This window comes from Petaurus breviceps, unplaced genomic scaffold (assembly GCF_028583685.1).
Source record: "Petaurus breviceps papuanus isolate PSGF00001 unplaced genomic scaffold, PetGlider_PUasm1.0 90845, whole genome shotgun sequence".
Lineage (NCBI taxonomy): Eukaryota > Metazoa > Chordata > Mammalia > Diprotodontia > Petauridae > Petaurus > Petaurus breviceps.
In genome coordinates this window covers 20,447,763-20,474,689 of record NW_027187359.1, presented here as the reverse complement: position 1 = coordinate 20,474,689, position 26,927 = coordinate 20,447,763, and the positions used below count along the sequence as shown (strand labels likewise).

General features: G+C 36.7%; 1 protein-coding gene across 4 annotated transcripts in view; it reads right to left on the bottom strand.

Annotated features, from left to right (window-relative positions):
• Positions 1–26,927, bottom strand: part of CRIM1 (cysteine rich transmembrane BMP regulator 1) — a 249,232-nt gene that overhangs the window by 90,211 nt on the left and 132,094 nt on the right. For 3 of the 4 annotated variants that reach the window (XM_069072192.1, XM_069072191.1, XM_069072189.1), the window contains exons 5-6: positions 9,888–10,009; positions 2,608–2,790 (exon numbers count right to left, since the gene is read on the bottom strand). In XM_069072192.1, the coding sequence (XP_068928293.1) occupies positions 2,608–2,790; positions 9,888–10,009 (305 nt within the window). The remainder of the gene's footprint in view (positions 1–2,607; positions 2,791–9,887; positions 10,010–26,927) is intronic. The other variant, XM_069072190.1, reaches the window with a different exon arrangement.

Genomic DNA, 26,927 nt, shown 5'->3' with positions numbered 1-26,927 from the left:
GGACAGAAGTAGCCAAGGACAATAACTGTAAAAAAAAAAAAAAGCTTTCTGAGGTTATTCTATGAGAATATCAACACTGCATGCAACATCCCCAAGTATTCTCATCATGAGAGTTCTGGGATCAAGATTTTATTTTCCCCTCCTCAGAGAAACTTAAAAACTAGATTCAACCCAGCTTCAATCAATTACTTGTATCCTGGGAAAAAGGAGTTCTGACAGCTTAGAGTGAGATGTGCTGCTGTGCTGATGAGATCAATGCAAGTTGTAAGGACAGCAGGATGGTCAACTAAAGCTAACAGTTTTTAAAAAGTAATCTTCACAAAAGAAGGGAGTCAACCCTGAGATGACTTAGGCTTCCCAGAGCCCCTTTTAAAAATATTGCATGACACTTCATAAGCATTCAGAAACTAGACTTGAATTTCAGGAAGTGAAACAAAACAGGATCTGAGCCCAGACAATTCATTTGGATTGTTATGCAGGAATTCCTATCTATGTTTTGACACAATCAACCTGCTCATAGTTTTACAGATTGTTGTGGAATGAGGGCAGTAAAAAAAAAAAAAAAAGGAACAAATTGGAAAGTTAAAATTCTGACTGGATGTTTCTATCCCCAGAAACTTGTTTGGACTGAACTATCTTCCTCCTATATAGGGCAAAAATTTTAACGAGGCAAGACAAAGACATTTGTTGTTGTTCAGTCATGTCCGATTCTTTGGGACCCCATTATGGTGTTTTCTTGGCAAAGATACTGGAATGGTTTGCCATTTCCTCTTCCAGTGGATTAAGGCAAATTGAGGTTAAGGGACTTGCTCAGGGTCACATAGCTAGTGAGTGTCTGAGGTTGGACTTGAATTCAGGTCTTTCTGACTCCAGGCCTAGCACTCTATCCACTGAGCTACCTGGCTGTCTCCAAGACAGAGTGCAAACTGTATTTTTTTCTAAGATCATGAATTTAACTTTTAAAGAACAAGCAAACAACTTTTAATTTGTGACTTTTCACTGTTTTCAACATTAAATTCTTTATGCTATGGTTTAAAAAAGTATAGAGAGGCATCAGTAAGCAGGACCATATATAGCAGAGCAAGAACTGGCCTTGGAGTTAGAAAGACCTATAGTCAAGGCTCTGGCACATACTAGCTGGAACCCCAGATAAGTCACTTCACTTCTCAGGGAGCCAAACTTTGCACTGGAAGAAGACGATTCTTCACTAGGGGTGCCCTACACTTATAAAATCACAGGTCTGGAGAATGATTTTATATTGAGATACATCTTTATTTCCTATCTCCATTTATACACACACACACACACACACACACACACAATATACACATACACATTTATATATATCTCACACACGATATATACAGAAGAGGTGGGAATAATGCTGTCTCACACACACAGACACACAAAAGATATGGACACAGGGGATCGAATACATGTGTTTCTGTGTGTCTTTGTATATATGTGTATTGCAGGGTATATCCTCTCACTGCAGGAGCTGAGATGAGAAAGGCACAAAATAGCGAGTGCTTTTTTTTCACTCCAGGTTTGGTGTTCCCATCACATCAGGGTTGTAATATTCTTCCTCTTTGGGGATAGGGAGCATACGTACAGAAGAAAGAGTACAGGATACTTTGCTTCTAGTCCTGGATCTGCCACTTACTGGTTTTCTTTAAAACTGAACTCATTTTTAAGGGGAATTGATTTTAAAGTATGTTCCTGCTCTAAAACTCTGCCTATTAATTTCAGTGGTGGGTGGTATGGGGCTATGGTAGGAGAGGAACAGAAATGAGCTCAGGTCCTCTGGAGCAAAACTAATTTCATAAGGGTGTGCTACTATGATGGCTCTCTTAGTAATGCTGTTGTTTCAATTCTGTCCAACCCCATTTGCGATTTTCTTGGCAAAGATACTAGAGTGCTTTAGCCATTTCCTTCTCCAGATCATTTTACAGATGAAGAAACTGAGGCTAACAGTGACCAGTGATTTGTCCAGAGTCACGCAGATAGTAAGTGTCTGAAGACCACATTTGAATGCAGGTTTTCCTGACTCCAGGCCAGGACTCTTTCCTGCCACCTAGCTGCCTCTCTTAGTAATGCTCCTCTGACCCCCCCCCCCCCAAAATGGGATGTATAATGAAAGGTTAGATAAAAGAGAAGAGATGGAGAAACAGAATAAAATATGAAAGAAAGTGGATCTTCTTCCTAGAAGTGACAGAGTAGACAAAGTGTTAGGCCTAGAGTCAGAAGGACCTGAGTTCAAATCCAGGCTCAGATACTAGCTGTGTTACCCATTGCAAATCACTTAAATGCTTCCTGCCTCTATAAAATGGGGATAACAGTACCTACCTCTCAGGGTTGTTGTAAGGATAAAAGGAGATAATATTTATTATTATATATTAGCATAATGCCTACCCCATAGTAGGTACTTAGTAAATGCATGTCCCCTTCTTCCTTTCCTACACTATTTTCATGGCTATGGATGAGGATCAGGTGAGCATTATAATCATGGGATTCTTGACTAGGTTTCTGAATCATTCAAAATGCTTCACCTTTCTGTACTTAACTGAGCAGATCTTAATAGTCCTCAATTATTATGAGAGAAATTACCTTCACAAACAGGACAGCATTCTCCTTCTGGCTCATAGTATCTATCACAGTTCAGTTCACCACACTGAGCAGAGAAACAAATAGAAACACCTCCCTGGCATCTGCAGAACTGACAATTGTCCATTCGAAACATGTCTCCATCGTCGTACTCCACACTGTTAAAAACGCAAGCTGGTTTCGTTTCTAGGAGTTTAAAAAAAAGAGGTCCATTCAAGCGGAACTTGGCATAAGGTATTTTCAAACAGCTTTTTGATTTTTGTATGGGAGTACTTTGATAAGGAAGTATGCTTTATTAAATTTAAAAAATCAAAGTGGATCAATAATCTTTTTCCTACGAAATTCTAAAACTACCTTTAACAAAGTTTTCAGTGATTTTTGTTAACCAAGGGAAGGGGCCTTTTACTCTGAATTCATCCTATCTGACCTGCCTGTTAAATTACCAAAAACTACCTTTGCTCTTAATTTCTTCTCTTATTCAAACAGAAATTATTTTGCCCTAGTTTTTCTTGTGATTCTAATTTTTCCATCTTCATATCCTTCTCTCCCACAGTATTCTCTCCTCAGTTTTCTCTTAAAAAAAAAAGTAAAAGAATTAGAAGATCTAAGAGTTGGCAAGGACCTCAGAGGTTATCTAGTTCATTTTGTGCCTAAATACCCCTCTCCACCCAGCATGACATCCCTAACAAACAGCCATCCAGTTTTCACACGAAGACATCCAAACAATGGGCATCTCAGTGCATCCTATTCTACTTAAGGACAACACTAACTGTGAGGAAGTTTTTCCTTACATGAAACTGAAAATGTCTCCAAGCTCTAGCTTCCACCCACAAGTTCTCGTTCTGCCTTCTGTGGCCAAGCAAAACAACTTGATCCTTCTTTCACATAGCAATCCTTCCACTACTTGAAGGCAGTTATCCCTATTCATGTGAAGTCTTCCCCTTTCCAGGTTAAACAGCTTTAGGCCCTTGTACAAGTTTTCACACAGCATGGTTTCAAGAGCCCTCATCACTGGATTTGCCCTTCTCTGGACATGGTACAGACTGTCTCAATGCTTGTCTCTCATACATCAATGCTCAGAACTGAACACAAAAGGAATGAATTCTGCTGGTAGTATCTGTACATTTAGAACTAGAAACTCAGTGTAAGTTTATTTCTCTAATCCTAGAGCTTTTCCTCAGATTCTATTTAAGCAAATTCCTTCAAATGGTGAAGAGAACAAAGTCCTCTTATTGAATGTCCTTTGTTCAATAATATGGCCTTAGGAAGTCTCTGCACTGTGCTCTATAATCATTTCAGTTCCCCTTCCAAAGACCCACAGAATCTCCAGTCTGCTACAAATATCATTAAAAACTACTTTCTATTTACATAACAACTTGACTTTAAAAATGTATTCTCATCTACAATCACTTCTGAGATAAAGTTGAAGAAAATACCTCCCCTTTAAAAGGTTATTAATTTATTTTTATTTCCTGATGCCTTATTAGAAGGAAAAAACAAGGCTGAAGGTGGCAATTCTTTGGGAAGGCCTGAAATTGGACAGAGAATAAAAGCATTTTTTTTGAGGGGGGAAGGCAAGGCAATTGGGGTTAAGTGACTTACCCAAGATCACACATCTAGTTAAGTGTTAAGAGTCTGAGGCTGGATTTGAACTCAGGTCCTCCTGACTTCAGGACTGGTGCTCTATTCACTGTGCCACCTAGCTGCCCCAAAAGCATTCTTTTGGCTTGCTGGTCACTTGTCAATTTGTTGGGCTCTAATCTACCTTGTTATAGACTAAGGATGTGGATCAAGATGTTTCCCCTTGTTTTGTATGATGATTTAATTGTTCTTATTGATGGTTACTAATTTTATAATAAAAGTTTCTCTTTTTAAATCAATTTCTTGCATCTTAAAATTCTTCACTTTTTCAGTGATGAAATGACCAGTTAGGCTGCCTGTTCATAGAGACAGAGACTATTGTGTTTTTATAATTCAAATATTTGAATTTTTTATCAGAAAAAAATGTTGTTTCTAATAAAATACTGGATTAAATTCTGTTCAAGTTGAAGAAAAATTTCAAAATGCAGTTTTACAACCATCATTACAATTCTATAAACCAACCAACATCAACCACTTGGACTTTTTGATCAAATTTATCTATTATACAGGTGAAAAACAATACTCTTGATGAGTGATCTCAAAGGTAGGAGAAGAACCTTGGCTATTAATAAAGCAGTTCTAGGCATACTAGGTATTATAACAGAGTGTACATAAGCTTAAGTGGTAGTATGTAGCAGAAGAGAGAGTTCTTTCTGGCTAGAGTATAGGTAACAAAAGAAAAGAATTAGCAGAGATGTAGCTGAGAGACTATCAAACAATATGTCTAAAAAATACACAATCCCACAAAAAATCCTTTATGTGAAAAATTAGAGTAAATTACAAAATATGCATTTGATGGCAGGCTGTATTTAAGGCTGTTGTTCTAGGACAGAGCATAACAAAAAGATTAACCTAAGTCTTTGAGAAGCAATTACTAATTACTTCATTGATCACTGTGGTTGAAAAGGCAAGCTCTCAGCATGGTACTATGACTATAGTTAACTCCAAGGGGAAGGCCTAAATGGACCAGTATGATAGAGGTATTAAAAGGAAGCTGTGAACAACAAGATTTGCACCCAATAATGCATTGCACTGTAAAAGTGTCTTCTCAGTAATTTAGCATGTGTTTTCTGCTTCTTAACTAAACTGTATGTTCCTTAAGAGCTACAACTTGTGTGCTTTATTACGTTTGAATTTCATAGCTCCTAGGTACAAGGCTTTAAACAAAGGACTTAATAAACACTGCTAACTGACAAAATATACAGATCGATGGATGGTGAATAAGATGGATAGTAAATAACTTTAGTTCAATTTAACTCTACTCAATTAAACAGACATTTGTTAAATGTCTACTAAGTGCAAAGCACTTTGCTAGGCATTAGGAACTTCAAACCACAGATTTAAAAGCCTGTCATATTAATGATTATACCACAATTATTTGGTTCTAGAAATGTCTATGGCATAGAAATTCATACAATATTATATTATATGGAAACAGAGGAGGAAAATGGTCCCTTTTTATACTCTTCAATTTCTCAGTGGGATAAGAGTGCTGAAGTTGCTTCTGGCTTTGGTTTCATTAGGTGCAAGTTGCAAACCTCTTAGTAAATGAATGGTTGTAAAAAAAAAATCCATGAGTGAATAGGGAAAATTTCATTATTCTAAATTTTAACAATTCCCTGAAAGTCTTTGGCTTGTGAAAATCAGGCACATAATCATTATGGGTAACAGGGAAGGGAACAACACTGCAATATTCTAAAGGTATATATGACAGGAAATCAGACAGAAAGGAAATTAACAGGACAGCATCCTGGTAGGCATTCAAGTAAATACTTATCAAATTTAGTATTTGTTTGAAAGCACCAGAATCCTCATAGTGTGAGAAATGAATCTGCTGACCCTGAGAACACCACTAAGTGCTGATTTATGAATAATATTATGCACATAGTGGACTCTTGAGAGATGTTTGGTTTTTAAAAAATGATGAAGAATGTTGACAGTGTAGTTTGCACTAACAGGGATCAAGTGAGAATAAGGAATTCCCAGCAGATTGACTGGAAGCATGTACTGGAAGCAGGTACTGGGGGAAATGTAAAAGACAGTTATACATGAAGAATATTTTCACACATTAGCACAGTAAAAGCCCTCATAAAGAAGGTGATGAATCTATGGCATTGTACTCTTCTAGTCTCATTCATAATTAAATGTCTAACAAAAAGGAGCAACAAAGCACAGGGATAAATGAAATGAATTGAGCATCTTCCCATTAAGGACGGCATCCTGCAGTATTGAACCAAGAAGCTATGCCCAGACTAGCTCCATGAAACAATATAACTTGCCTTCATGGCCCCTCTTCTCTTTCTGCTCCTCATCTTCATAAAGAAGGAAAGTGTTCCCATAAGAATATATAGGTATACAATTATGTGCAATCATATTTATATCCAATTTTATAAAACAAGTGTGCATCTATATAATTTATGGGTATCTATGTGGTCTATATGACTATAAAAACCTACATGTGGATTGCTCCTCCCAGAACTACCCAAACCAACCAGGCTGCCCTCCAGATTCTCTGTCATGCCTCAGAAACCTCTACATTCTCGAAGATCACTCTAGCCCTGGCATTCACACCTTGGAAGCACCCTCTACTCCTGCAGTCTCTCTCTGATTGGATGACCCCTCCTGGAACCGCCATGTCTGCATTTTTCATCAGGCTACTTGACAGACTTCACCATTTTCCAGAGTCCAGTAACTTGATCTCTTCCCACACCCCTTCAGCTCCCTTTTATGCCTGTGTTTCCTTGCTGGAGGGCAGGGGCTGTCTTTCTTTCTGCTTCATATATGTATTTCCAGCACTCAGCACTGTGCTGGGCACATAGCAAACATTTAATAAATACTTATTGTCTGACTTGTTGATATGCATATATATGTAGCTTCTTTTTTTCTTTCTGAATGATTTTTCCATACCTTACCCCCACTTGAGAACAACCTATGAAACAATAAAATCCTTGGTAATATATTTTTTTAAGTTCCCCAAGTAGGATAATGATAAAGCATTAATAGCAGTTCACAGGTACACAGCACTTTAAGATTTGCAAAGTAAAATACATATGTTATCTCGTTTGAGTCTCTCAATGACTGCATAAGATTGAAAACCATCAAGATACTTTACTACCAAGGTAATGGCAAATAGAGAGAGAGAGAGAGAGAGAGAGAGAGAGAGAGAGAGAGAGAGAGAAGCAACAGCACTGCAGCACTGGAACTTGCAACTAATAGTCATGCCAAGTCCTATTATTAGAGTCAAATGTTTATGTGATAACAAAAGACTGAGAAAATAGGTAGATCAGAAGTTCAAGGTTATGGCTTCAGATGCTATGTTAGATAGAGCAAAAGCCTGAAAACCCTAATGAGAAAGTACAAGCTTCTAGAGGAAAGAAAGAAAATGAGGGAAAGCCATTCCTTCTAAATTAGTAGGCGTATGAATAAGCTTTATTGGTATAGGTGATGGTGTTAAGTAATGGGATTTTAGGATTCAAAGGCATGATTCAATACCAGTAGACTATTATGTAAGAGACTTTTCTCGAGGAAAATAGGAAACGTTGGGAGGAAAAGGATGGGTAGACTATGATTCAGAAGAGAGCATTCATCTAACAAAAGTCTAATTTGAGAAGTGCAGTAGAATGGGAACTCCATGAGGACAGGGACATTTTTCCATTTGTTTTTGTATCTCGGGCACCTGGTAAAGTACTTAGTACAAAGCAGAAGCTTAATAAAAAACTGATGAATGAAATTAAATGGAGCTAAGTATTCATTTAAGAAAAATACCACGAATTGCTTATTATGATCTGACTTTTTTCAAGAACATCAAAAAGAAAGCAATGAATTGTGTCATTGATTCACCAAGGTTCAACGCTTCTCCCCATCCCCTCAGTTTTACCCTACTGCTAATGGTAATAGTAAGTCCTTAAGGTACAATGCCTCATATTTCTCTAAATCTTCAACAGTAGAGGTATCAAACATGGGGCTCCTTTCTGAGTGCCATGGAAGAGGGTTAAAATGTAATTGGAAAATATTTAACAAAACAAATATACAATAGAACACAGTAGATATGCCAATATGTGTTTTCTAAGTCAATATGCAGTCCACAATGATTTTTATGTACAGCTTAGGGGCCTCTGTTCATATTTGAATTTGATACCACTATTTAAGTAACTGATAGAGAAGCACACAAGGGCCTTAATTTCTACATTTTACAGACACCTATGGAGTCACCAACTAAAGGTAATTACAAAACAAAACAAAAGTTTGGATGTATATTTTCCCCAGGGCAGGAAGTCTACTGGATAGCCATATTCTTGTGGCCAATACTGAAAAAAATTTTCTCTTACAATAACTCATACATTTGTCCCAATTCTTTCCCATCTCTCTTGTGTGGAAAGATATAATTGGTTTAAATGTTAACAGATAATGCTGCCTAGAATTAATTTATGTTTGTCATTACAAGTGTATCTCTCTAATGAGGTGTTCTGTAGTTTTGCCTCTGCACATCTAAGTAGCAAAGGCAAATGAAGTGAAGACATTTATTAAGTACTTAATATGTATGAGGCATTATGAAGCAGTACATAATGGAGAAAGGGGTGCCCAGAACTCAAGAAGATCTGGGTTCAAATCCTACCACTTACATATATTAGCTATGTAATCCTGGGGGCAAATCACCTAAACTTTCTGAGTCAAAAGTAACCCTCAAAGAATATAATTTTCAGATGAGTTGTTGATTTGCATCTGTGGAAGGGAGTTTCCAAACCAAAAATTTCCCATACTGATGAAATCACCAACAAAACAAGAAAAAAGCCCCTAAATCCAATAAATGTCATATTTCCCAACCATGGATCTTGACTCTCATACAGCAGATATCATTTTTTCCCATAAAACATGAGAGACAGGGATGGCCTATTTTTGAAGGAATCTTGCATGATAAGGCAGTGTGGTGGAGTAGACAGTACTGAATTTAGAATCATGAGGACCTGGATTCAATTTCTGCATCTGAACCTAGATGTTTAATATGGACAAGTCACTTAAGATCTCTGAGCCTCAATTTCATCATTTGTAAAATGAGGGGTTTGGGCTAGATGACTTCCAAAGGCCCTTCCAGCTCTAAATCTGTGATTCTAGGCATTACTTTACTGGTCCTCCAAATTTCAATGGAAGCAGAGAGCACACTATGAAAAGGAATGCTACAGGAAAAAATGCCCTCCTTAAATCTGGAGCAAGTCAAATCCACCAAGCTTACGTCCTTTCTGGTTCAAGTGTCTGAGGCTCTAGCCCTATTCTTATTTGTATAAATCTGCTGACAACCAAGGGAACTATATGGATGTTTAAATGAAGGAAAAATATGGTCATGGATTCTAAGACTTTTTTTCTTGAAATTTGTGAAATTAAAATTTTGAAACAGCAGACACTAACATGTCATCATATATTACATTTCAAAATTTTTGTTTGTGATTGACAAAAGGTAATTTTCCCCTAACTTGTATTATCCTTCTGCAATATTTTAACTACATCTTCCTCCTAATTTACTAACAGTGACCTTCTAAAGCTATTCCCTAGTTTTATAAAAGTCTGACATGGACAGGCTTAATCCTCCCGCCTCATCTTAAAAAAAAATCATAGTAGTCTCTATGAACAATATAAACTCCACATACCATTAACACATTCAAAGACATCACAGCATTTTCCAGGAGTTCCGTCTCCACGAGAGACTATGCGGGGGATGGATCCCACCTCACACATAGGGAAACCACATAAGCCAGAAAGACATTCGCATCTGAAACCAAAGAAAAAGGAGGGGAAATCCCATGAATAAACAAAAACAAAGAGTTTGGGAAACTGAAAGTAGCCATGGTGCTGGCTAAATCAGCCCTTATGTCAACTCTGAACAGTGACATCACATTTATCTTGCATTGTGGTGAATAAGGTATTCCACATCAGTGGATGCAGGTATGTGAGCTTGTCCCATTAAGTACCCATGGGTTTAAAAAAAAAAGAAAAAAAAACCCTTTTAAACCATTTTGATTGGGAATCTTTTGCAAAATGTAGTAAGTACATCAGCAACTTCTTAACTGAGCTGAACTTCATCTGTCTTTTTTTTTTGTGATTCAGGGTCACAGCTATAAACATGCACTACATGATAATATAATTCAACCTCAGAAAGGCTACTGATTTACATATATGTGGTTGTCTCTACACTGAAAGGCCCTCCACTGTTGTACACTGGGAATTTTTAAAAAAATAATTCAAATGTATATAGTGCTTTAAAACTGACAAAGTCTCCTGATAACCCAGTGAGGTAGATACTGAAAGCATTATTCCCATCTTGTGGCTGAGAACTAAAGTTCAAAGTTAAATGACTTGCCAAAAGAACCACACATATAATTATGTTCAGAGCTAGGATTTCAACCCAGCTCTCCTGACTCCAAATCTAGGATTCCCGTATGCTCCATTGCTTACCTTCTATCCATTCCCTTGCCATTGCCAATGCACCTGCTTTTTCTATTCCAATTTTTAAATCTGTTTGGGAAATCATAAAACCAAGATTTTCAACACTATGCCTTAAATAATAGTAAACAAACTGATTGAGGACCTGGGGAACTCTCCTCAGGGCAAAATGTATTGACTTTATGGGCTGGGTGACTATTTTGGCTGCTGAGGGGCTTTTTTGTTGTTTTTGTTTAATTCTAATTTCTTAGTTTCTTTCTAGGTAGTCAAGATCTAAATAAATAATCTCACCGCAAGTTCTACAGTTTCTCGGCCTATAGATAAATGAGGTGATATTGCATGTGTGTGTGTATGTATATGTATGTTTAAAGAACTGAAGGTCCAACCTAGCATTCTTTCTGACTCTTGCTTTTAACTCCTACCTTGCAGCTAAACATTAATTAAGCATATAACAAAATCAGCAAGTATCCAAAAAGTTAGTAAACAAAGAAAAGTATACTTCCTGACAATGCCTCAAGCACCCAAACCCAGTCTACAGCATGTGAAGATCAGGGAGTATCACAGAATCTTGGAAGGAAACTTAGAAACGATCTCATCCATTTCATACTTGAACAAGAATCCCTTTAACAACAGTACCCCACAGGATGAAGCTTTTTTGAAGACTTTCAGTGAAAGGGAGCCTGCTATCTCCCAACATAGCCCTGGGAATAGTTTTTATTATTATTTTTTTAATTTTTCATTACAATAAGGCTAGATTTAACCTCTCTGCAATTTCTATCCTATCACCTAATTTTTGCTCTCTGGGGCAAAAAGTACAAGTCTAATCCCTCTTCTATATGACAGTCCTTCAAATTCTTGGAGAAAGGAAATGTACTTACTTGACCTTTCCTTCAGACTAAATATGGAAATCCCTTTAAGATTCTGGCCATATTGCCTCTTTATTGATATATTTAAAGTTTTCTACTTTTCTATCTATACTCTCAGATTCTCTACATAAAAGGCAAATCACCAAACAGCACCAACTAATTTAATACAAATTTTGGCTAAAAAGATCAAAGATTCAGAGAAGTAGGAAGGGTTTATATAGTTCTACCTAAACTTGAAAAACAATTAGCACTGTGACCTACCCAGCAAGTGGCATTCAAGCCCTTGTCTGAAGACTTCCTTGTCTCCAGGGAGGGGGAAGTCTATTCTGCCTCGGACAGCTAAGATTGCTAGAGTATATCCCCTTAAATCAAGCCCAACTTCTCTAGAAGTCTCTTTGCAACTTCTATGCATTGATCATAGTGCCTATTGGTGCCAGCTTCCAAAAGATATTTCAAATACTTGGGGACAACTCTGAAGACTCTAAATTGTCTTTTCTCTAGGCTAAATATTCCAGTTCTTTTAATTATTATATGGCATGAACTTGAAGCCCTTCACCATCTTGGTTCCTCTACTTTGCACCTTCTCCACCTTCTCAATGGTGGAGAACTATACGCAGTTCCTACAGCGTGCCACCCAGAACTGAACACAGCACTACAGATGTGAGTTAGCCAGGGCAGAGTACAGCTGACTAGGGCACCTACTAAGTCTTGACTGCCATACCTTTCTTAAGGTAGCCAAAGAAAGTATTAACTTCCTTGGCTGCCATATCACAGTTCACTGACATATAGAGTACAGTTCACAAAGACTCTCAGTTTTCTTTGAGTTGAACTTCTACATAGTCATGTGTCCCCAGTCTTATATTTGCAAAATTTTTGATACCATTTTTGATGACCGTACAATTATTCCCATGACAGATTACTTTATTATAGAAAGTTAAAAGTTTTAAAATCTTGATTCTGTCATTCAAAATATGAGCTATCCCTCCTAGCTTTATGTCATCTGTGAATCTGTTAAGCATGGCATTTATGCCATTATCCAGGTCATACACAAAAATGTTAAACAACACAAGGTCAAGAACAAATTCTTGGGAACCTGATTATCTCTTGGGAACCTGAGGTCTCTTTCCAAACTGACATGAAATCACTCATGACTACTCTTTGGGTTTGGTCATTCAACCAGTTCTGAATACACATAATTGAACAATCATCCAGCACATATTCCCTCCATTCTCTTCACAAGAATAATATGAAAGTCTTTGTCAAATGCATTGCTAAAATATGGGTAAATTATATTGATGATATTCTCCTGATCTACAAGACTAACCTTATCAAAAAAAGAAAACGAAGTTAGTCTTTCATGGCCTGTTCTTGATGAAGTCACACAAGTTCTTCCTGATCAATATTTCCTGTCATATATGTTTACTACTTATGTCATTCATAATGTATTCTAGAATTTTTGCCAGGAACTGAGGTGAGAAAAATCACTAGCCCATAAGTATCTTTCTCCTGTCCTGCCGTACCATTCCTGTTTGCCATAGTCTTTCAAAGATAGCTCAGTCATTGTATTTGCCAGTTTGTGTGTGTGTGTGTGTGTGTGTGTGTGTGTGATTCAGAGATTTTTCATAAGGGCCTGTTGAACTGAACTCATTAATAATAATTAATAATTATGATGATGATGACAACAACAATAGTAAACAGGAATGCTTTAACGTGTCCAAACAACTTTATATACATTTATCTCATCAGAACCTTACAACAACCTTGTGTTGTGCGGCAGGGTCTCTTTCTGTCCCTATTTTACTGATGAAGAAGCTGATGCTCAAAGAATTTAAGTGACTTGCCCATGGTCACAAAGCTAGCATAGTCACAAAGTCAGGGTCTGGGGGCGGCCAGGTAGCACAGCGAGTAAGAGCACCGGCTCCAGTGTTGAGAAGACCTGGAGATCGAATCCCGGGCTCAGACACTTAGCACCCACCCAGAAACACCTGGCCGTGTAACCTTGAGCAAGTTACTTAACCCCAATTGCTTAGGGGCGGTCAGGTGGCTCAGCGAGTAAGAGCACCGGCTCCAGTGTTGGGACGACCTGGAGATTGAATCCCGGGCTCAGACACTCAGCACCACACCCAGAAATAACTGGCCATGTAACCTTGAGCAAGTTACCCCGATTGCTTAAAAAAAAAAAAACAAAAAAAAAAACAAAGTCAGGGTCTGAACCCAGATAGTCTTGATTTCAAGTTCAGAATCCAGCATAACTATACTATTAGAGGAACTATAATAACAGGTGCCCTTTTACTGTAATAATCTTGGTAATAATTCCTTTAAAGCCAATTGGTTCTATCTTTCCTACTCTGAAGTTCATTCTCCTTGATTTAAAAAAATACATCGCCCAACTCATCCATGTTATCACTAACTTTCCCCTTCCCCCTCTCTTAGCCAGACAGCCCATTCTGAGGTTTAGAATTTCTGACATTACTCTTACTGCATCATGCCACCCTTTATTTGGGAACTTCCTATATACCTCAGGAGATGTCTTAAGCTGAAGAATTCTAGACCATGGACTAAATAGGTACCTATTCTTTCTTTAAACTCTGAGATCTTATCTCCTTGAATCTAGGGTCTATATCAGACCACCCCTGCCTTTTCTTTCTCTTCTCCCTAAATTTGATGATAGAGTGGCTACTTTGACCTTAAGTTTCATCATTTCCATCAGGGTAACAAATTTTTCCTTACTTTTTAAATGTTTCACCAAAATTTTAGCATTAAGTATTACTGCAAACAACTACATTTGCTTAGCACTACTTCCATTTAAATTAATTTAAAAACGCAAACTATTAACTGTTCAGTCAAAAGGAAGTTATAAGTTTGTAATTATCCTACCATAATTTTTTCCATAATCCTACCAGTGTTGAATTTCATTATTTTTATTTTTTGCTAATTTGATGTGTGTGAAGTAGTACATCAAAGTTTCAATTTGCATTAATGACAATAATAGGAACCATAATAACTGTAATTATTATCCCAAAGAATAGATGCTAGTATGAAACAGCATGCAAGGAAGGACTCCTGGCCTTTTAATTTTAAATAAGAACTTGCATTTCCATTTTGCCAGAAAAAATCAAGCTACTAATATTGTCATTATTCAGATGATGACCAATCAATAGTTCACATTAAAATAATTATATAATGTAATCACATCTGCATCCAGGAGGGAATTGATTAGGATGTTACTAATTTTTATAAGTAATGAATTCAGTTCAGTGAATATTTGAAAGCTTAGATGCCTTGAAAACCCAAATCCTAGCAATCATCCAAGCCTCTCCATCTGCCTGACTATGATGACTATTTTTCAGCTATGGTGGGTTGAGAAGTATATGTTCTTCCCCTTGCTACTCTTCCACAACATTTTTCCCCTTTGGAGAATTTATAAATAGCTCCAGGTAGGCAAAGAGGTCCAAAATAAGGTTTGATTTTTAAAGCCATCTTCACAGCTGATGTTCATTCATTCAACAAACATCTACTAAATAACTTCTGTGGACAAAGTATGGTGGCAGTTTAATAAAGGATCAAACATAGTCTACTTTAAGAATCTTACCAGGAGACAGAACACTATCAAACATAATTCTAGGTAGTAGTATTAAACATAATGCTAGGTAGTACATAAGTGTTGTAAATGCAAAGAAAGGGCTATGGGAATCCAGAAGACCTTGCTCACTTCCGTTTGTTTCCCTAAGAGAAGTCTTAGGGAAAAGGTGGAATTACAGCTAGAGATTTAAAGACAGGTATGATTTTAGTGTGAAGGTCATTCTAGAAAGAAGGGAACAGCATGAATTAAATGAGTTGTATTCAGGAAACAAATTACTCTAATTGTCTGGAGCAGAAAGCTAGTAAAAGGTAATAGGGGGAAATCAGGCTGAAAAGGTAGGCTGGGATTAGCTCATGAAAATCCTGGAATGGCAGGACAGAGTCTGGACTTTATTTGGTGAGCAGTGGGAAGGCACCGTAGGACTCTGAGGGAAGAAAAGGAATGACAATCAGATTTGTACATCAAGATTAATCTGGTATCAATGTATTCCTACCCATTAACGTATAGTATGGCAGCTAGGTGCAGTGAATAGTACCAGGCCTAGAGTCAGGAAGACCTCAGTTCAAATGTGGCCTCAGACATTTATTAGCTGTGTGACTCTGGGCAAGTCATTTAACCCTTTTTGCCTCAGTTTCCTCATTTGTAAAATGAGCTGGGAAAGGAAATAACAAACCACTCTAGTATCCTTGCCAAGAAAACCCCAAATTGGGTCACGAAGAGTCGAACATGACTGAGATGGCTGAACAACAACAATGAAAGTGTATAGTATAGGAGCAGCTAGATGGTGCAGTGAATAGAGCACTGGCCCTGGAGGCAGGAAGACCCAAGTGCAAATGCGGCCTCAGACACTTAACATACTTAACACTTACTAGCCGTGTGACCTTGGGCAAGTCATTTAACCCCAATTGCCCTGTCTTCCCCCCTCCAAAAAAATAAAATAAAGTGTATAGTATATAAACCAGAGATTAGATAATGTTTTATATTTATCTGTGTATATTAATCCTGCTTTAGACTGGGAGCTTCTACAGGTCAGACTTTGGTTTCTTCATAGAGTACCCAACACAAAAGCATGTCATGAGTTTGGTACTTAAGTTTTTTATGATAATAATAAAAGTATCTATGAATATGAATTACAAAGGACTTGTTGGAGTCAAGATTACTGGGCTACTGGGTGGTGAAAATTCTGTTACTCAACTACTACCATTGCCATTATTTGAACACAAAAATCTGAGTTTATCTTCCACTATTTTAGTTCAACAGCAAACACCTAGTAAGTGCCTGTCATGTGAAGGGAATCATGCTTATTGCTAGAGATTTAAAGGTCAACTCCCCTGTCCCCCCAAAACAAAAAAGAATCCCTACCTTCAGGGACCTTAGGAACAAATAACTTCATATCTGGGGCTAAAACAAGTGCAGCTGACAGAAATACGTATCTTAGAGCTACAAGGGAACTCCAAGAAATCATCTGGTTCAGCTTTCTGCCTTTAGGCAAATAAGAAATTATTATTTCCATTTTACATAAGTTAGATTTCTAGAATAAGTGTCTGGTGTCCTATAGCAGTGTGGAGGCTCATGGGTTCCCAAAGACAATATTAGTGGAATGAAAACTCTGGCAAATCTTACATCAAGCTAGAAAAGCTTTGAGTATGGAGCTGACAATACATTTTATGTCTGTCATCCAAGAGGCTTCTCACTAGGGGAGATGCCCACCAATATATGCCCCCCACCCCAGACAAAGCCACTCACAGAATCTGAATAGTGACAGTTGAAAGAGTTGTAATCTGTGACAGTGGAGGGAATACTGATTTGAAATACTGAGGTACGTAAATCAGAACATTGGTCACTCCTCTAAAATCTACCCATATCTACCCATAAGGTAGGGGATTCTATGTAACATGTCAAATGTCAAGAAAAAAAAATAAATTCTGTTTGCTTACGGTATTTCTCAAAGAAACAAGAACTTGATGGATCTGTGATTTCAGTATGGTTATTACTCTCCACTGATAAGATTCACAATCCATTCACATTTTCTCATCCTTCAGGATTGTTATTAATATCCTTCCAAAAATCCTCCATAAGAAATCTACTCAATGCCCTGGAAACATTCCACTGGGCATTTCAATGCTTCTTGGATAATAAGGGGACAAAAAGAATGAGGTTATCTCATTCTTGTTACATGACAAGCCCATCTCCCTTTTAAGTCATAAATATCCTTGAAGATGTTTTAGCTACTTCTTGCTTTTAAATGATTGTTGGTAATATGCTACATCCTACTTATAATCAATCTTTCCATTTTTTTTCTCTGGGTCATCTACAATTTAGATTTTTCTGTGATCATGGTGCTCCAAGAGTCTAACTAAGCCAAATGGTGTCACTGGGAGGATACTGGTTTTTTACAAAGATCTACTTGTATCACAAGAAGCAGCACTGGGAACACTGAAGGTACTATATATGTAATCTAGCCAACTTTCTTCAGTCTTCCTCTTCTCTAGTTCTAAGCCCAGTTTACTGTATGTCTTATGTGATTGTCCAAAATATACAAACTGATTAACTCTTCATTTACAGCTACATGACATAATTGAGGCCAGTGATGTCAACCTCAAATAGAAATAGATCCTTGAGGGTAGCATACTGACTTAGAAAACCATAAATTAACATTATCTATGTTGCATTTTTATTGATTTTCTTAAACATTTCCCAGTTATATTTTAATCTGATTTGGGCTGTACTAGGAATTTTGTGAGCCTGCTGGAGAAGAGGTGAATTTGATACCTATGTGTTCTTTATTCATTTAACTTTTCCCAAGTGTGTTATGATGTCTACTTTTTTGAGTAACCATAAATCTTAATAAAGAAGCCCTGTAGCATTCTGGGGGCCCAATGCATCAGTTCAAGATGACCCACAAACCTAAGCATATGGAGAATTTTACCATTTGTAGGTCCTCAGTGGCAAAGAGAAAATATTTGACGAGGATGCATTTGTATTATGCCTTGCTTGATATTAAAATCCAGAAGGTCATTAAAGAACATTATCTCTGTGCAGTTATCTATCAAAGGTCTTGCATAACAGAGTAAAAGAAAATGATTATTTGGGGAAAGCCTTTAAGGCTGCATATTGTTTTGAATTAAATGCTTTTTAAAAATTAATAAATAATAAACAGAGGCATTTTAAAATGCTTAATACCTCACAGACAGCTGTGTGACTGTAAACATGTAGTCTCTTATAGAGACATGTCTACAAAAACCTTCCAATTCTTTTCTCTTATTTTTATAAAGTATATCTTTCATATAATTTTATTGTAAAAAGCCCATTTTCATAAAGATGTTTTAGAGATGAGAGATTAGGCCCATATGGTGTAGTAGTTATTGATATCTTCTTATTAGCTTTTCTGAGAAACAATACAGTTTTTTATCTTTCCTACTTTTTATTATGTTTTACTTGAGATGTCTTGAACACTAATCCCTTAGTGCCTTTAAAATTATTTCATGCCAACCTTTCAATACAGATCTTTTCCTTTTCAATGTTTCTTGCTAGTCTGTGACATAATACTGTTCATAATTTTCTATCACATTCCAATATGTTTTACAAATAAGCTTGTATTCAAAATTAATATTGCTCTTGGCTGCCATATTTTTCCATTTTATGGATGTTTATTGACAGTTTCTAGACTCAGCATCTCTGTTGTTCTGTTTAATATTATTGGGTTAAAATTCTCTAAGTCATACTGACAATCAATTTATTTTACTTTTATCTCTTTCCATTTTTCATAGGTCAGGTTAAAGTAGATGTAATTTCATATAGAATCTTTTCAACTTTATTCTTTATGATAATTTAGTATTAATTTTCACTTTTACTATAACTAATCAGTGTGACCACACAAGAATAACTATTTCAGAAATTATTCTCACATCAGTAACCAGTCATTTCCTACATGTAAAGGTATAGTCAATTTCACTTTTTGTGCTTTCCAGGACCCTCTTTTGACCTTCTTTTTGGTGTGACTATTCATAAAGAAATTGAAATTCTGATCAATCCAATGACCAATTCTGAATTGGCAGGGAGGTTGTGGACTACTGGTGTGGGATCAGGCATATGTTGTATGATATGACCAATGTGTTGGCTTCTTTTGCTTAAGTATGCTTCTTTGTTACACGGAAGAGTTTCATGAGGAAGGAGGGTAAATAGAGATGGTAGTGAGTCCTGAGAAGTGAGAGCAATGTTTTAAAAATTCACCAAGAAACAAGAAAACACTACTCAATAAATCTTTGGTCTTTCTCCATTTCTTAACTCTGAATTATATTTTCTAAAATATTTTTGTTGTATTCTCATTGGACTCATTTTCCCATGGAAGTCTCTGAATAGCTCAATATCTATATGTATATATTTATATCTATCTACATACACACACCCACATATCTTATGTTTTGTTCCGGAGAATTTTGACAAGTTCCTCAGAGTTTTTAATTTCATTATATACTGATGCATAAGCTGTTACTATTTTCACAGTAGTAATTTGGCTGTACTTATTAGAAGAACAGCCAGGAAAGATGATCAAGTGTTTCTTGTTCCTTTTGGGCACACAATTAAGTGAATTCCACCTATGCCTCTAAATGCTTCTCAGAGAAGAACTGTTGTTATTCTTCCATTTAGATACAGCTTTTAGATCTCTTTTGACTTTATTTACATATGGATAATGCCAATATGGACATGGTTCAGTTCTTCCAGTAGTAATGTAGTCCTTGGGCAAAGATTCCACAGTCAGAGGCAATATTTAAAAGGTATATACTTTTATTAGTGTGGATTCTCCTTTTACATACACAGACCATAAACCTTCCACAATTAAACATAGGGTCTTCATGAGCTGATAGAGCCAAAAAAGTCACTGTCTTACAATCTAGTCTGTGCTCAGTTATGGGCCTAGAAAAGGAATACATATCTATGGTGCCAAGACTACCCCCCATAATACCAACAGTTAAATTAATGTCTAGACATTCTAGGGCAGCTAAGTAGTACAATGCTGGCTTTGGAGTCAGAAAGACCCAACTTCAAATCTAGGCTTAGATTCTTAGTTGTGTGACCCTGAGCAGGGCACTTAACTCTATATTCCTCAATTTCCTCATCTATAAAATGAGCTGAAGAAGGGAATGGCAAACCACTCCATTATCTTTGCCAAGAAAACCTCAAAAGGGGTCACAAAAAGTTGGACACAACTGAAAATTACTAAACAACAACAGACATTCTAAGAACTTTTAAGATCTTTAGTTCCCTTTATCCCTTTTCTGCTATTCTATCATCATCACTGTGAAAGTAGAAAGTAACTAGCTACATGGGACTGATGGCTATTTTATGTTGATGTCTTATGTTGTACAAAATACACTTTGCATTGTATTTTGATGTCATGTATACACCTTTTTCTCTGTTTTCTCCTCCATGTTGAAACAACCAATTTATTATAACTACATCAAATATAAAATAACACTAAATGCTGGTATCAATTCAATGCCAGAGAGTAAATAAGCATCAAATATTACTCCAGGAAGTGAGTGTTCACATGTCTAAGGGGAAATCACCAAGTCAAATGATCTAGTTGTGCAAAGGAGTTAATTCTCAACTAGGTAAGGGCTTTTCTTTCAGGAGAAAAGTAGGTTTTCTTCTCTTTAGTTCAGATCCAATTAAAACAATAGCATTTATAGTTATTTTGCTTTTAAATTATATTATGAAGATAGGTACATATTTAATGATAGCATTAGAAAAAGCTTTATAGATTGTTTTGCTCTTGGGCAAAAATTCCTATGCTATGGGGGTAGAGGTGGTGACAAGTGATCATTTTTTCCACACTTCTGAAAGAGGAGAGCTTCATAATCCCTTGAAGGCTTTTTCTGAGGGTTTTTTACAAAAAAAAAATGAAATCTTGATGCCATGTTTTGAATTTACTTTCATCTAATTTATTTTATGTACTACATACTTAATTTAATTTATTTTACCTTAAGAAAAATGTGAACCATTGTCTGATAAGTCAGGTTTTATTTTCCCAATTAAAACATAGAAGAAAACAATAATTTGGATTTAAGAAAAGGATAGACTCTGATAATAAAATGTTTGAAAAATTACAAATCTTCGTGGCCTAGAAACAGACACACCACTAACTGAATATTATACTTTAAACTTGACATAGTGGTAAGCATAGAGATTGAATCTGAGATTTCATTGGTATTGTGAACACCAGGGTAATAGCATCCCTTTATAAATAAATAGTCACAGAGCAGTTTAAGCTGGTTAGCTTGGTAAGTTTTGCTACATGGCAAATTAAATTCCTAGCATAGTGTTATGTGCACATGGTTCTGTAATAAATACTATTTGATGATCCCAAGAACTTAAAAATATACTACCCCAAAGAAGAAAGGAAGGACTGTCCTTTGTGTACAGAGATGACATTGTCGACCCACCATCAGGAGACTGTGTGCCTTGAGTTATTTTTTCCACTTGTGGTGATAGATTTGTTTTGATCCATTGCTCCCCCACCCAGAAGCTCACATTTGCACCATAGTTGGCTGGGGTAAGAGACACAGCCTGGGACTACTTTAGAAAACAAAGCTTAACCTCCCTAAGTAAATTAACAAAACCCTCAAAGTAACTTGACTACAATTGTGATATATCCAAAAGGAATATGACAAACGTGGTAGGGGGAAAGGAAACTATGCTGAGTTCTTAAGAAGTACTATGTGACTCTAAGGTATTACTGTGAGGATTAGAGTTATAACTGACTATTATGCTTATCTGATTTCCTAAGTCATTGTCTGAAAAGGAACTAATTAAGATTTTTCAGTGTTAATTTTTCAGTGTTAATTAACTTTTCTTGAATTTGCTTTACTCTCATTATGTTTTCTTCTCTTGTCCAAGAGATCCAACATCATGGTAACTGTACAATATTTACCCAGTTCACCCAGGGTAAATGTATAGTTAGGTAAGTTTAGACCAAACCAAGAATTGCATAGGCAGCATAGTGAAGACCTGGGTTCAAATCCTACCTCTCACAATTATTAGCTAAATGGCCATGGGCAAGTCACTTAAACTTTGTGGGCCTCAGTTGCCTCATTGGTAAAATGAGGATAATACTGTAGTACTTAACTCAGGATAGTTATAAGAATTGAATGAGGTTATTTAAATGAAGTACTTTGCAAACCTTAAAGCATAGTCAAACTATATTCACCTAACCCTTCTGAAGGGCAGCAATGACCGCTTAATAGACTAGGTACCATTCCACTGTTCTTTATTAGACATGGAGTATGTAAAGGCTAAGCTTCAAGGTATGAATTCCAGTACTGGAATTCCAGTGCCTCTCTACCTCATTACCTGCACCTGTCCACACAAAATAGTACATTAATAATCCACTCTCCATAATCCCATTAGAATGGGCTTAGTTTGGTTCTAACTTCATGAATTTCATCAGTAGAGAAAGAAAATGCAAAATCAGGATTAGGGAGTAAGCATCCTCCAAATTTAAAAGGATGTCTTCACCTTGAAAAAGTCAAGTGAAGGTATCCAGAGATAAAATAGAGAAATGATAGAAATTCTTGACCTTCAATATTGTCATGGTATTCAGATCTCATGTTTTCTTCAAGATACACTGGATAATCCCTCAATGTAGTTTTGAGCTATTATCATATTACAGATTCAGGAATGAGAGGTGTTTTTTTTTTCCCCAATTGAAGGTCATGAACACATAAGGAGATAAAGAAAAGTATTACATTAAAAGCAATAAGAATGTGTAAACTCACATACATATATATGTACCTGCATATATATATATATATATATAAATCAAATTGTACTATCCATTCACCTTTGAATTAGGAACGGGAAATACACAATTGTCTGCAACAAATCATATTTTTTACTTAAACATTCAGGTGAAGATAGTGAAAGTGTGAAATAAGGAGTGAAGAAAGACAGATATATAAGTAGATAAAGAGAGATACAGAAAAAGACAGAAATGAAGAAGTCAAAGAGAGGCAGACAAAAACAGGGATAAAGTTATATGCAAAGTGTATATATACAGAAAATCACAACACTAAAAAACACAAAAGAGACGAGATAGGATACAAGGATACATAGAGACACAAAGTCATGGAAAAACTGACACATAGATGGAGAGATAGATTTTTCATGGAGTAATGTTCATCTTTTGTCCTTTTAGTATCATTTTTACAATTATAAATGTAAATGATTCAACACTTCTTCATACTAGGATTCTATATAGGGTCATCTCTCAGTTCTGGTTAATGATTTAGCCTGTTTACTCAATATTTCCTTTATATGTTTTTCTATTTAATCTATTCGGGATTTTTTAAAAGAAAAAAAACAGGGGCAGCCAGGTAGCACAGCGAGTAAGAGCACCAGCCCCAGAGTCGGGATAACCTGGGATGGAATCTGGGCTCAGACACTTAGCACCCACCCAGAAACACCTGGCTGTGTAACCTTGAGCAAGTTACTTAACCCCAATTGCTTTAAAAAAAAAAAAAGAAAAGAAAAGCTAAGTGCTTAACCATAACTTTGTTTCTATCTTCTCTTGTGATTGCCTCCCCCCTTCTTTTCCCACCAATAGCTAGGTTATATAGATTTCCCAATACCTTGTGGTTCCTAGAACTTTCTTAAGTTTCTCTTTTCTCCTTCCTTTTCGGGAGTTTCATGTCCTCAGAAGATAGTCCACCTAATTCCCCCTTTCCTTCCAGAGAAGTTTTGTACCTACAGAGCAATTATTTTCCTTGCCTCCTGAAGAGCAATTTCCCCATAGATAAAGAATAAAGGAACTAAAACTTGATTGAGCAGTACAGAGAGCATGGCTTTACAACAAGCTAAAGTCCTAGCCAGCAGCTGTTTAATTATTATTAAGAATGACTGGGACTAGGAAGGAACAGTATGAAGAACTAAGAAGCAGAGTTTGGAAGCACTAAGGAATACAATATTCTCAAGAACACTTGAAATCATAGGATCTTAAGAGCTGGAAGTTTTACCCTAACAAATAAGGAAACTAAGACCTACAGAAGTCATGTGTTGCCAAATTTATATAAAAAACTATTATCATGACTAGAGCAGACCCAGGACTCTTGGCTACCAGCCTAGTGATCATTTCACCACTCACAGAACCTTGAAAACAGGTTCCTATATTAGCAGTTTTAGAGAAGACAGAGGGACTGTATCCTTCCTTATATATTATACACACTATGTGTTGGACACAACACCACACACATACACATACACACAGACACACACATACACACACACACACACACACACACGCAAAATTTAAACTGCAAGATCCCTGGGGATTTTTGCCATCCGGAAGTTTGAGAAACTGAGTTACCAAGGAGCTAAGAAAAAGTTTCCAAAATTTTTCTGTTTAATTTTTTAAAAAAATATTTTGGGAGTTTCAGGGTGGTGACTCACAAAGCATGAAAGATAAGTGTTTGGGAAAGAGATCCTGGAAGAGAATGAGGCTGCTTCGTCAGAGATAGATTGGAGCCAGGGAAAGGCTTGGGAACTTGGCTTAAGGCAATGCCTTCTTCTATACAAGAGAAATCACATTTTAAGTTTCTGAAAATGGTAAATACTTACTTAGTTTATTTCTACCTGCAAACAACTGAACTGAATTTCCCTTACCTGCCCTTTACTAAAATATGCACCTTTAGACAGAAATAAAAAATAGACCCTTTTGGTCCTAGTAAGTGAGAATAATTCTTACTAGGAAGATACAAACTATTATTTTTATATTATCACAGTCATGCTCAAAGTTTAATTATTGTGGGTGAGGAGAAGGGATGCTCCATTGTCACTAGTGTTTGGTGCTATTCCTAGAGTATTCTAGGAGAGTGCTGGGGGCTGCAGTGATCTGGTGACAGTGAAGGAGTAAGAAGGCCTGGCATGACAGCAACAGGACACAGTCTGACTGTCCTGATAAAAGAATAAGAGGGGATTGTTGTGGCCAGCCCAGCAGGTCAATATACTTCACATCTGGACTGGCTGCTGTTTTTAGTATTGCTTTGATATCTGTGCAAGAATGTTGTTGAAAAAAACTAGACCTTGTCTAGAAATCCATTACACAATATGAATACCTTTGACTAAGAATAGAAAGCAGTTGAGTACAGGACCTATGTCTGTATATAATGGAACCTCCATTAAACTAGATAACATCTACTGGAATACAAATGATTTAATTTTAAAGGAAACATGAAATGAATTTAATAAGTTCAGATCTTTGGAAATCAGGTGTTTTTTTCAGTAAGTGAATGGGCATCTAATCGTGTTTGTAATTTCCAAAGGATAATGCTTCTGTGTGTGGGGGGCGGGGGTGGATGGGGGGAAGAATACTTAGCCTGTAAGAATACAAATGGGGACATCTGTTCACTTCCATGAAAAATAAACTAGATAATCTACCATGATAAAGGCTTCACAGAGGTGAAGGGTTGTTTATCTGCAATCTTATATACTCCATATCCCTAAAGACTAAAATGGTTACAGGACTAAATCATAAATTCAACCAATATTTACTACTATGTATAAGACATTGTGGTCATTCCTGGACATACAAAGATGAAAGATGACATAAGTCCTTTCACTGAGAAGTCTACAACCCCATTAGGAGAGATGTACAAGTTTGCAGGTAAGTACCATACAAGATATATAATGATTAAGGAAAACAAAAGATCCATACAAAATGTTCTATGAACATTTTAAGAAGAGGAAAAAAATTTTAGTGGAGGTGAGGAGATGGACTTGGGGGGAGTGGTGTGAAGGTTTCATGTAAGAGGTGTTATTTCACCTGGACTTTGAAGAAAGATAATTTTAATAGCCTGAGATAAGGAAAAAGCACATTATAGAGATGGGTTTGGTTTGCACAAATGTATAAATGTGGGTAAGGCAAATTGAAATTAGGTAACACCTAGCAGGGCAGTGTGGCGGAATGTAGACCATGTAAAGGAGAGTGTAAGTAAGACTAGGAAGGTAGCTTGGAATCAGATGGTGGAGGTCTAAACGTAGGATAAGAGATACAACTAAGAGATTTTTGAATAGCAGAATGACATGGCCAGATCATAAGAGTATTTGGCATGTAGTAAGCATTGAATAAATGCTTTTTCATTTATTCATTCATGATTGCATTAGGAAGAAGCTTTGTAAAGGATGTATTAGATAGCAGACCTTGTCAGGCTGAAAACCCAACTAGGAAGCCATTACAAATAGGCCAGGTGAGACGTGATAAGGTGATATGGTAATAATAGGTGATACTCTTTAACTAGTTAGAGTAGAGGACCTATAAAATAAGTGAATGAAAAAGAATTATTAAAAGTACTCGCTATGTGCCAAGCACTCTTCTATGTCCTATGGGTAGAAAGAGAAAATCAAAATAGTCCCTGCTCTCCAAGAGATCACCTTCAAACTGGGGGAGATAACACATAAAGGAGGATTCAGCGACAAAGTATGTGGCAAATTCCAGAAGTCCATGGAGTGTACTGGTATTTCACATGGCAATTCCCAGTGGGCCAGAGGGCATGGAGGCAGAATCAAGAAGATTTACCTACTTGTGGATATAAGGAGGATATGGAAGGAGAGGACAGGAGTTCCAGATTGCTACAAGGCTTTTGTGTTGGGGGTGGTGAAGCTGGGAGGATGGTAACAAAATCAGCAGAAACAGAGAATTCAAAGAAATGCAGACCTAGGGAGTGAGATAATGCATTTGCTTTTAGACATACTGAATTTGAGGTTCTATCAGGATGTCCAGGTGGAGGTTCTCAACAGACAGT